Consider the following 12,266-nt stretch of genomic DNA (forward strand, 5'->3'; position numbering starts at 1 on the left):
TAACTTTCAAAAAAAAAAAAAAAAACAGATGATTACATGTATTTAGTTTATCAAAAATTAAATATGCAATCAATATGTGTCACTTAATAAAGTGAGGATTATTATAGTAGATACAAAGTAAAAGATTAAATCTCTTAGTTAAAAGTTTGATTTTTATTAACACTATTTTGATTGAGTCTATCACACATGATTTTATTACTGCAGTTCACATCTCATGTACTTCGTATCATTTATAGATTATAACATACAAAAATAAAATTTATCCAATGTACATCTTTGAATAGAGATTTCGAAATTATGTCATTATTAATATTAAAAAAAAAAGATTAAATCTAGGTAATAAATAAGTACAAAATTAAATTTACTTAACTGTGATTATTAAGGGGTAAAAATATCATTTTCTCATTAAGTAATAAATTAGTTGCACTAGTACCAAAAAGGTTGAAATATGGTTTAGTTCTCCCAAAATGTTAAATTCTCAATCAATATTTCGGTGACTCAATGATTCAACAGACAGTACCTAAAAGGTTGAAATAGTACTCCCACACCTCGATTTGATAGAGCATTTAAGAGGATGTAAATCATGGTGACTCAATGATTCAACAAACAGGATCAAATGTCGGTGCGTGCAAAAAATTTGTTAATTTTAAACATAATTCTCACACTGTTACTGTGAATAATGTTTAAATCTTAATCTATTTTTTTTAATTACGTCTACTGAACTATTGAACAAAACTCATGCTAGCTGGAATATAGTTTAATAACTTTGAAGTCCGGGGCAAGAGAAATAAAGAATTGAGCTAGGGGGTGGGGGAGGTGTTGGAGGATGGTAATTTGGTAAAAGAGGAATAAGAGGACGGTGTTTGTTTTGAATTTAAAAATGAAAGAAAAATAATGTTAAGACAAAATAAAGCTGAAAAGAGAAGGTAGGGGACCAAAGAGGTTGTCGGAGTAGTCAACCTTTTTCATGCCGCTGACCTACTTTTTGTCCTTTTCAATTACACCCTACCCCCCTCTTATACTCCTGCCCTTCCACTTTACTTCAATTACTAAACTAATGCCACTGCCCTCTGCTGCATATATTTGCATCTATTACAAAATACAGTAATATATATTATGTGTTTTTTTCTGTCACTTGCACTTTACAATCAGAATTTGATTATGTGTAATATGAATGCTTGACACATATATTAGGGGGACATTCACATATACACAATATTCACTGAGGCTTGAACACTAAACCACCCACATAAGGGCCAAATCGGATACCAGTGGATCACAAACCACTTGGTCTTACCTTCATCTTTAGTATTTTTTCTTTTTAAATAAAAAAGTAACACTGCATTTTTGATCTCTCAATTATAAAGGTTTAATAAACTCTTAATCTTTTAATTATAAAAATTTGTAGGTCCTTTTTTATCTACTGCAGCTCAAAGAGTCAAACTCCACCACCGAAATTCAACCCTATGACTTGACCTTCCTACTGGAGTTTGATCGTGTGACCTTACCTTTTCTCAAAAAAAGCCACAAACATATCATCTGAGCAAAGGTGTTTGGTACAGTTCCGTAAAAATTCAGAGATTGTGTGTCTATTATACTCCTATAATTGGGGATCAAATTTATTAATTTTTCAATATAAAAATAGCTGATGATTTTAATTATGTAAAGATGAGATGACCCAGTCAAATGAAAACTCATATAATGACCACAGTTACTTTTTCATCTTTTAAAATAATGTTTGGCCGGTGAAAGAAATTCCTTGTTTTAGACTACACGCAAGAACTCGAGAAATTTGTACTTTAATTGTTCCCTTTTTGGCTTTGGGAAAGAGGGAGACCAATTCAAGTGTATCGGTGTGATCACCTTTTGAAGTGCACTCACAGAATTGGGAAAAACTTATTCAAACCTGAGTGGTTGGACCAATTCACCTGTCCTTAAGAAAAGATTTTCCAGTGCCAAATGTCAATATATTTGTTGCAACTAATACTGTAGACTGTAGTTGTACACTACTACACTGCCATTAATATCTTCATGACTTTCTGTCAACAGGTTGAGAAGGTGAGAGCCAACCAAACCAAATCACCCAATTTGGAGAGTGGAAAATCTAGTCATTACTCCAGGTTGAGAAATATTCTCGCACTTTTAGTCACACGAGTATTCTGACGTGTTAGGTCCGGTTACTAATGTAATCTAGGAAGAAGGAAACCAGCCCTCATCTCCTCATAAGAATATTCCACACCATCATGACCAACCATAGGAGTAGTGGCAGCAACTGGAGCAGGTGTCATGCCCATCTGCATGGCAATGGAGGAGGCTGCTGAAGCCGGGGTGGATGGCATTGGGATTGGCATGGTTTTCGGGGTGGCGTTTCCTCCAATACCGGAGACATTCTTGATGGGAGTCGTCAATAATGAGGCTGGCATTTCCCTGAGTTCCTCGCTTTCGCTGATTTTGTCCATTATATTTGCAGAGGAGGTGTTGAATGAGAGTGAAGATATGGGGGACAGAGGCTTCCTTTGTGTTGGTTCAGTTTTCTGCAGATTTGATTTGTTGCAAGAGGGCTGTTTAGCATGCATAGAACTTTCCCTCCTACCTGCATTTAGGAAACAAAAGAAAACCACATTATATAATAGGAAGTTACACTAATCATGGATGAAAGAGTGTCACTGTTAATCTGTTATCCAGATACTACAAATAGGTTAGAGTATAAAGTACCAGATGAGAGGGCAACATAGTTTTGAGTAATATTAGCTAGAGCTTGCTGCTTCACAGGGTTAATTTTCTTCAGAGAGTGAGAAGACAGAGGTGCCCTTTCAGTGTATGGTGTTTGGAGCATAGCTCCTCCCACTGAAATTCTCTTATTGCTTGCACCTCCAACAACATTCTTCTTTCCGCTTTGTGATGGACTGCGCTTTGATCCGAAAAGTACTTCCTGTTCTGCCATAAGCTGTCCTTGAAGCTTCTTCTGGTCCTAAAATGCATAATAAAATAGAATTTTAGTGTAATCTACAGAGCTGACATTCCATCCTGGGAAATCAACATAACTAGTAGCCAGCATCAATGCATACCCTCTGCCTCTGACGTTCTAACTCTTTCTCCTGCTTTAGAAGGCCATACTGTTCAAGCATTGAAAGAAGGCTAACCTGAAGAGAGGGAGAGAGAGAAAGTGGCAAATCAAATAAAAGACAATAAGTGAGAAGATCTATGACAAGGCAAAAGTTTAATAAAATGCTTACCCCATCATACAAGAATGGCACTCCTCTTTCTATCTCCCAGCCTTTTGCCCTTGAAGTCAATGCTTCCAACATTCCTGTCTCCAGAATTAGAATGGAAACATTATTATCAAATCTAATGTTTAAACTTCAGAATTAACAAGCAACTTGAATATCCCGAAGTGAATTGGTTTTTGGAGAATTCGCCATCACTAATCAAGTTTGGCAAAATTCAATTAAAAACCTTAATAAAACCAAATCTACCAGATATGCAGACCACTGTTCCAGAAACATGGGTTATAATGCGAAAACAGTCAAGTCCAGAATACTAGTGTCTTTAGAATGATATGATAAATAACAGATAATTCCAAAGGAAAGGTAGTTTTGTACCAGGAATTTTGTTCACAAGTGCTCGGGCTTTCTCAGCTCGCTTCAGCATGAGATGTGTACCTCTTCCACCATTGTATCGGTTGTCATTCTAAAGAAAAAAACTTAGTTAGAATCAGAAGCATTGAGGCCAGTCATGAGATGTGTATGCCAGTCATAATTCACAAATAGTATATGGCCAACCCTGTTGTAGTCCTCCAACCATGATTCCTCTTCACATGCAGCTAACCACTTTTCGACCTTTTCAAGTATCTCTTTCCTGCTAAAAGCTTCTTCTTTAACGTTGGAAATTTGGATCTCAAGTTGTTCCAGTAGATGCGAAGGATCAATTGCCCCTAAAAATGACAAAAGGAGTGATAACGAGAAAGCAGCATACAGAAACTTCAAATATTCAAACAATGATAACATATTCTCAACAGAAACAACCCAAGCATTAAAAGCTTTTATTCATCATCGTTAAACCAAACCTTTGAAATTGCCTTTAATTTTATCACTCTAGTTTATTAAAGAAAATATTTCATAACTTTATCCCTAATGTATACCAATTATAAAAATACTTTACCAGACTCTATAGTTTCATCAGTAAACTCAATTGAATCATCAATTGCTAAATGAGCCTGTCTACATAGTTCCTCCAATGTTATCCTCTTTTTCAAGAGGACTTCCTTCATTTTGCTTGACTTCATTTCTTGTAGCCTTGAAACCTCAATTTCAGCCTACAAAGCATTGCAAATAACTCTCATTTCTTTTATCAAATTTATCCAAGGGAAAAACAAGCAGGAAAATCTAGTCAAGGGAATCTCCACACTACAGAAAGATATAGCAGCATACAGTAACAGAAATATTATTACAGTAACTTACAGACTTAAGAAGGTCTAAAGAGAGAGCATTCGGCTCAGTTAATTCACTTTCTGAAGCAGCTATAGCTCGTGTGACATTATCAAAAAGCTGTTGTTCCTCCACTGGCATATCCATCAAATTCCACAGCTCCACAATTGTGGTTGCAAGATTTTGAAGCTGAGGAAACAGCAATGATCAACTACAACAGGCAAGAACAGCGATTATAGATATGGAAATAATACAAGGTAAAACACCAATACCAACCATATGAAGTCGCTGTATCTTGACTTCTCTCAATTCGTGGATTGCAGCAGATAACCTTTCAATTGTCTCTGTACTTACACTTTTCAAGGCAGATGAGTCACCCAATGTTGGATGGATCTCACCAATGGTATTTTTAAAATCAATACCAAGCACAATGCATAATGAATTGAGAGATTCCAAGTGGTCAAGAACTTGCTTCAAGCGGTCACTCTGAGAAGAATTATGTAGATATGGTTAGAGACCTTCACAATATTTAGAGCAATCTCAGAATTGACACCAGAAGAAGCAAATTAAGTGATACATCTCAAAGCACCTCTTAAATGATAATGGAAGTCATGAATACATTTCAAAATATTAAGAGATTTCATAAAATCCACATGGTTCAGAAATCTTATAATGAATGTCAGTATAATTAAACAGAGCAGAAAACAATGACTAGTAAGAAAAAGACAGATGGAACCTTTTCTTTCTGCAGTGAAAGCAGGTGGCTTTTCATATCTTCAAGTCTTCTTAATGACAAATCACTTTCATCAAGGGCAATCATATGCTGAAGTTCCTTTCTTGATTTACCAAGCTCTTTCAGGACACTATCTATTTGATCCAGAACTTCTGAAAATTGATGCTTCCTCTCCAATTTTCTCTTTTTCATTTCTTCTAGCAGAGGCATAATAGCTTGAAGCTCTGTCTTCAAGCTTCTTGAACTCTGTCCAGTCAGAAGGATTGATTATACATTACCAAATTCCTAGCTATCACGAACAGGTCTAATTTATGATAAGAATTAAAGAAAAAAAAAAATGCAACACTCACCTGTCTGACATTAACTGGCTGTTCCCCAAGTGCTGCACAGATACGTGCAAGTTCTGCTTCAGACTCAGCAACCGCTTGCCGCAGCTGAGCACAGCTGCGGCTTGCCTGGTCCACTTTTCTTCTATATGCTTCTAGGCACTCCTGTTCAAGTTGACAGAGCATCTTATCCCTTTCAATCTCAGGCTCTCCAATCTCATTCCATATTTTCTGATACCATTAACAAAAAATTGTCACCATAGAATTATAGAATACCAGGAAAATATCCAAAAATGAGAATCTCGTAAAACTGATAGATGAACTTTAAAGTTTACGCAAACCTGCAGCTCAGATAGAAGAGAGCAACAAGTTGTTTCCATTCGCAAAGACTGATCGTTCTGGCGGTTATACATGTCAGAAGCAATTCTCCCTTCAAAGACAGAACCATATAGAAAGTTAAGTTAAAATAAACAGCTAAACAAGACAAAATAACCTAAATAATCTACTCAATCACAAGTAACGTTTAATCAATTCCATAAAAACATCAATCCTCGAAGGATTAATGAACAGTCACTCCTTTAGCGTAAAATGCATGAAATCAACAAATGTAAACGTATGATACCTAACAGTCCTGGCGGTGAAAGAAAGCGCGATGTATGAGAACTGAGAGAACAAGCCACAAAGGAGAACGGTGATCGCCGGAATTCAAAAGCTGTGAGTGAAAGAGTGGGAAAAGAAGGTCGGAAAATGACGTAACGAAATGGTGGAGAGTGAGAATGGCGATCAGTTGCGGTGGTTTTGTCCTGTTTCCTAACGGTTAGTAGTGTAAATTGGTGAATTCATTATAGAAATCCGTAACGCTTGTTTGGTTGCAGATTGTGCCATTCAAATCAAATCCTAGAGGGAAAATCCCGCCTTTATGAGAGGAGCGCGTTTTCTGGCTATATAGACGATGCCGATTCCAATCCGTACGGATTTTGAATTTCAAAAGTAAAAACAGATTTTCTCTTTCTTGCTGGAATTAATGAGGGATCATTGTTCTCTATTTCCCACAATTGCAAAATTATTACGGTAAGCAAATTTATCCGGCGAATACAACTAGGAGTAATGACAAAATTAACTAAATGATCAGGCTGTGAATTACCTGCCCTAGCAAGAGTATGGACGAGTTCATTCACTGATCATACAGATAAAATAGTAAGACACCGAATAAGAGCGGTCTGGGGTTTTTAACATGTTGTAAACATTGAAACAGTTAATTTTCACAACAACATGACGCCAATTTTTCTTTTTAAGTCAAGATAGATCCTCCAATACTTCGCCTAAATTGAGGATCCCCATGCAACATATGTGACCCCTAGCTGCTCCCAAGAACTCACCCGCTTCGATAGTGAGGGTTGCTCCGAAAGAGCCTTGCCCGTGATTTAGGTAAAATTGTGATATTTACTTGACAGACCATCAAAGTTTTTGCGCCCGGACGAACTTGCATGGTGTTTTTCTTGATTGATACAAATTAATTTTCTTACAATTTTCAAATTAATTAATTTGTCATGGATTGACTTAACTCATTAAATTTGTACATACAAAAAATTGATACAAATAGCATTGTCCAAACCTTACATGTAAAGGTGTTAGTCTTTAGAGCATCTACATCAAAGGAGAAATAGGGGAGAATTCACTACTTTTGAGGCCAAAATGCCATAGTGGCAGAGAGAGAATCAAGAGAGAGAAGGGGTGGGGAGCATCTGCAAATGTTGGGATATTACTCTGCCCAAGAAAAATAATTAATGATGAAGGATAAAGAACCAATAGAGAAATGACATGCTTATTTTTTATATATATACTTTTTATAAAATCAGTTTTGATTTTTTTTTCCCTCCCCTCCCACATTATTCTCTTTCCTACTCACTCTTACATTCTCCCCCTAATAACCCCAACTGATAAGGATGCTCTTAGTCATAAAAATATTGGATATAAATATTTACAATGTCAAGTACTCCCGCATTAAAGTGTATAAAATACTAATCAACTTGAGAAAAAATAACTCTTTTTTCTTGGGCTCATAACATTGAGTTTTTCAGGAGGCTCACAACATCAATAGATAACATCAAGTCTCAATCCTGAAAAAGGCTTCAAACTATATAAACCTGAGTAAAAATATCATGATAAGATACCATCTTAAAATCTAAGAGATAATTACCAAGTTGATCAAGCAATTGCTTTGATAATCACAAAATTTCAAATTTACTCCTCGTGAACTTTATATTGGTCTTCTTAATTTGAACAAATTAAGATTGGTTTACTAGTTTGTGGTCCAACCTTAGGATAACTTTACTCAGAACATACCTTCTGGTGGTGACCGCAGACTTACACAAATTAATTTTTCAATGGATATGACGGGTGGTGCACACAATATTTCTGACCAAAAGCTCTCTTATATGCATCCACATTCCACACAAGATCACAACTATCAAAAGTCAAAACATAGTACAATAGGAGAACTCCAAATTTTGCAGCTATATTAATCCTGCGGGTCCCATAAAAAACCACCCTTGCATGAAGACCCAAAAATTTTAAATTCTCTCTCATCCATATAAGCCTAGTTTGCCTAAAAAAACTGTGAAAAAACCACTAATGTGGTTAGCCTGAAAGGCTTAGGTGCAGTCACAGATCAATTCTGAAACCCACATAACATATACCATTATCGGTGACCTCACCTGCCTGGTTGCAACACTTGCCATATTCCAGCACTTCTGCAAATTAAATACCAGTTAGTTAAGAAAGAAGGGCTGGACAAACCTCGCCAGTCAACCTGTTCAAACAAAAAAAGTTGGCTTCTGAAATCGTGGACTTCAGCTTAAAACAGATAAACCAGAGCGAATAGGAATTCCCTATTCTCATCCATCTTGGAATCTGCGTAGCATCGCATACAAAGCCTGAAATTCAAGTGCAATGCGAATTATTGTTAAAACTGGCTATCAAATGTAATTATACAACCATTTCCTCCCTGCACCTCCACAAAACCTTTTTGGCACAAAGATTATCTGAGACTTGATACTATAGGAGGGCAATAACAACATGGCCAAAAAGAACACAAAGTGGAAAAAAAAAAAAAAAAAAAAAAAAAAAAAAAAAAAAAAAAAAAAAGGAAGGTATTTCAACTTATAGCAACCATCGGAAGGAAGAGAAAAGGAAGGCGGCATAAATGAAGCACTAACTAACAGCTCTAACCAAATGCTAGATAACAGTTAATGGTATTAGCAGGCAACAACAGTAATATGTATGAAAGATCAGATTTGCTGCACAATGCAAGGTTTAGGGAAATTTATTCGACCCTAGCTCTGTTTTAAGTAGGATTGGGAGAGAGTTTGTTTCCAAGGTCTAAACTCATAGCCTCATGGACAACAGAAGAATATTTGGACACTATGCAAAGCCCAACCTTCATAATGTAACATGACATCATTCCCATTACAATTGATAGAAATGCCTAGAAGGTTCAATTAAGGAGAGAATCATAAGTTCATAACAAAATGTAAAAGGGGAAACTGTGGGGACCAATACAGACATATTTACTCACCGAAATAGGGTATTCAATGTTGTATGATTGCTCACCAGCACAGCCAGCCAGCAAAGTTTGTGCAAGTTACATTCTTGATAGCATTGACTTTGATGGCTCCCAGTAAATTGTAAAGCAGCCTCCTTCACCGTCTTGAACATTTTGAAATTTCTCCATGTAATCTCAAGCTTGAGACCCTTCACAAGAGGCAAAGGCATTCTTTTTCTAATGTTGAGATCACATATGGAAATCAGCCATGATTTATAAGAACCTAAAATGTTGCCTCATTTAAAATGATTAGAAACCATGAACAACAAATATTTAACAAGAAAGTCCAATTAGAGGGAAACATACCAACTGATAACTTGCCATTGTCTAGATGAAAGATTCAATACTATCTCCCAATAGATCCAAGAGTAGAATGAACAAATTATCTCCATAGACACAAAGTAAATATATCATGTTTAAATGAGTGATGCTCTCATCAGGGTACTTGCTATGAAGTACCAACCAACTAATCTCCACATGAAGATGAATGCACAATGGAGCAACTTGACAATGCTTAATTATTACGGTAAGATAAATGGTGCAAGCAACAATAATAAAGGTGTGCAATATTTGACCCAACAGCATAATGCCATAATCTGAAGTTATCATGTCTGTATCAACAGAAAAGGTAAAAACATAATAACAGCAAGGAAGGGCACTCAAAAATATCCAAATAATAAGCCAGAGTTTATGTTTTGAACCTCGGAACAAGTTAAAATATAGTCATGAAAAGTATGTGCAGAGTAGCCCAGTGGCCATACTTTACAGAATTACAAACAGCAAAGACAACTAAGAGGCTATGAAAGGCATTAATTGTTTGTTTACATACATGTATGACCCACTTCCAACAATAGAAACAGATGAATAGCACCAATAAAAAAACTCAGATGTGAGTTAGAGTGGGTTCACCAGCAGTATGAATTCTACACAATCCCCCCATGCCTGAATTCACCGTCACCACAATCTGCTCCGGAGTCTAAGCCACAGGGTGAGTCAAACCATTTAGGATTTTCATAGAAATTCTCTACAACAAAGCCTACATCTGTATCTATACCCTCATCATGCCTTAAGGGCTTGGTCAATTTTGAATCCCCGCAATCAAGAATACTTTTCTCATCAAACTCAATGCATTTGAGTGGCTTCTCAGATTTACAAGTCTCACCAAGCAGATCCTTCTCACTTCTACTGCCTGTCCTTATTTGATCCCAAGAAGCAACTTCTCCAAGTGTTCTTCCAAAGCTGTCTTCATCTTCTTCAATAAACTCAGCATCCTTGCCATCCTCGTATATCCTTTGATGATGATCACCACCCCAATCTACCAGGTCATTTTCCCCCATCAAAACATCTCCTGAATTCTGTTTGTCAGAGAGCAATCCACCCGACTTAGAACCATACTCTCTAACATTTTTTAGCTTATTCACAACTTCAAACAGTTCCCTAGAAGCTGAACACAAAAGCTCGTGCGGTATTTTCCTAATTTCCCCTTCCAGCAGCTCGATCTCATTCCTCACTTCCTGCACTTGCTGCAAAATTGAGTGTTGCATATCCCCTTCATCCTTCCCCAGGAGCCCAAAATCTTCATTCTCTGCTTCCTCTCCCACCCCGTAAATTGTTTCCTGGTCCATCAGAAAGCCTCCTTTATGCCCAACAACCCGATGCATGATCCTAGCATTCCCATCCAATGGACCTGGCTCATGCCCAGAATGCACCGCATACAACTTAAATACAGCTGTCCCCTCCTCTTGATAGACAAATGTCTTATCTTTCTCATTATAGTTTGATATCGGCACAATAGCTCTGATTCTAAACCCACATCCACACCGCTTTGACGCATAAGGCTCCCTCTTTAAAATCCTTGATTTTTTCGAGGACGCTGGCTCTCCTGCTCGGTGACACGTGTAATCTTTAACCTCAGCCATAAACGGCTTATACCGTATATACTTCTGTCTTATACATAAGACCACCTTATGTTTCGCGGCTAACTGCTGTAACCTAGTGGGCACTTCTTTAGCTGGAACATCAATTGATTCTGTGTACTCAAACCTGCGGCGTTTGCTGCGTGGAGCACACCCCGATGACTCATCTAGGCACACGGGGCACGCAGCCACACATACTCTAATATAACTTTCTGGAATGCCATAAAATTTAGCACCTACTGTCCACATCTGCTTGATTCTTTCTAAGGTTTCTTTGAGCCCTAAGTGTTTTAATTCGGCATCGCAGTGGAAATGTGCGACTATATCATGCCATTGGTCAACATGGGAAACGCATTGATTGGAATTGTTCTTGAAGTACAAGTATTCATTACCAGTTGAAGTGTCGACATGGGCACTGAGCTTATCCTGGATACGCTTCCAGGCAGTTAGGTAGGCGGTGTCCTCGTTGCGGTCCTTCCATACAGAGCGCCAGCTGGAGAGCACGGAGGAGGGATTGGCGGCGCGGATCTCATCTGGAGTGGCGGCGCGGCCTTCCAGGAGGCAGCGTATCATTAGGGAGTGAGATTCCTTGTTGAAGGTGTAGAATTGGGAGGAAATGTGGGGCTCGGGGCTGATGTATGCTGGGGCACAGCGCTGCCGCTTCTCGGCTCTGTTCGCGTCGGCATTTTCCGCGCCCAAATTAGGGCTAGGGTTAGGGCTTCGGAAAACGGAGGTGTCCAAGTTGGGTTGGTTGTGTATCTGGAGGAGAGGCGGCGGTTGGGAGGGCGATTGGTGCTGATTTTGGTGGATTGGGAGCTCAGCCTCCGACGAGGTGTGACTGGCGTCGTCCTCGTCCTCGTCGCGGAAGAGCACGAGGTCGTGGAAGGCGAAGGGCTCCTCCTCCTCGGCGCGGTGGTCAAGAAGCGGCGGCTGAGATTGATCAAGGATGTGGTGGTGCGGGCTCAAATGGTGGTGGAACATATCTTCTTCAACTTTGCTCGGATTCATTCTTCCGGCAACACCGAAAAACGAACCCAACTTCCCAAATCCTTCTCTCTCTCTCTCTAACCTCAATTTCTACCCTTCTCTCTCTCTTTTCTTCTCTTCTCTTCTCTTCTGTTTCTATGAGTGAATTCAGCTACCCTGACAGGGTTCGAAGCTCCCTGGCATTCTCCCTTTCTCTTTCGCTGAATCGATTGTGCTTGCGGGGGTTGGTGTACTGTTCAGAGAATCGGTGGCCGGGTTCGCCCAGGTTAATGA

General features: G+C 38.4%; 1 protein-coding gene across 1 annotated transcript; it reads right to left on the reverse strand.

Moving 5' to 3' along the window:
- Positions 1 to 1,805: 1,805 nt before the first annotated feature.
- LOC109183741 (65-kDa microtubule-associated protein 3-like) lies at positions 1,806 to 6,414 on the reverse strand. The gene is made up of 13 exons (XM_019333809.1): positions 6,109 to 6,414; positions 5,828 to 5,916; positions 5,511 to 5,717; positions 5,164 to 5,406; positions 4,704 to 4,913; positions 4,461 to 4,616; positions 4,162 to 4,315; positions 3,783 to 3,934; positions 3,603 to 3,690; positions 3,237 to 3,310; positions 3,069 to 3,143; positions 2,716 to 2,971; positions 1,806 to 2,593 (listed from the first exon to the last, which is right to left on the reverse strand). Exons 2-13 carry the CDS (start codon positions 5,897 to 5,899, stop codon positions 2,181 to 2,183), a joined length of 2,100 nt encoding a protein of 699 aa, XP_019189354.1. The 5' UTR covers positions 5,900 to 5,916; positions 6,109 to 6,414; the 3' UTR covers positions 1,806 to 2,180.
- Between the last annotated feature and the right edge of the window lie 5,852 nt (positions 6,415 to 12,266).

Source organism: Ipomoea nil, unplaced genomic scaffold (assembly GCF_001879475.1).
Source record: "Ipomoea nil cultivar Tokyo-kokei standard unplaced genomic scaffold, Asagao_1.1 scaffold0188, whole genome shotgun sequence".
Taxonomy (NCBI): Eukaryota; Viridiplantae; Streptophyta; class Magnoliopsida; order Solanales; family Convolvulaceae; genus Ipomoea; species Ipomoea nil.

Excerpts from the sequence above, each read along its gene's own strand:
- LOC109183741 (XM_019333809.1), bottom strand. The coding sequence starts at position 5,899 with ATGTATAACCGCCAGAACGATCAGTCTTTGCGAATGGAAACAACTTGT. Across the intron at positions 4,914-5,163 it reads TTTCACTGCAGAAAGAAAAG|AGTGACCGCTTGAAGCAAGT; the intron begins GTTCCATCTGTC and ends AATTCTTCTCAG. Across the intron at positions 4,617-4,703 it reads AGATACAGCGACTTCATATG|CTTCAAAATCTTGCAACCAC; the intron begins GTTGGTATTGGT and ends CTGTTTCCTCAG.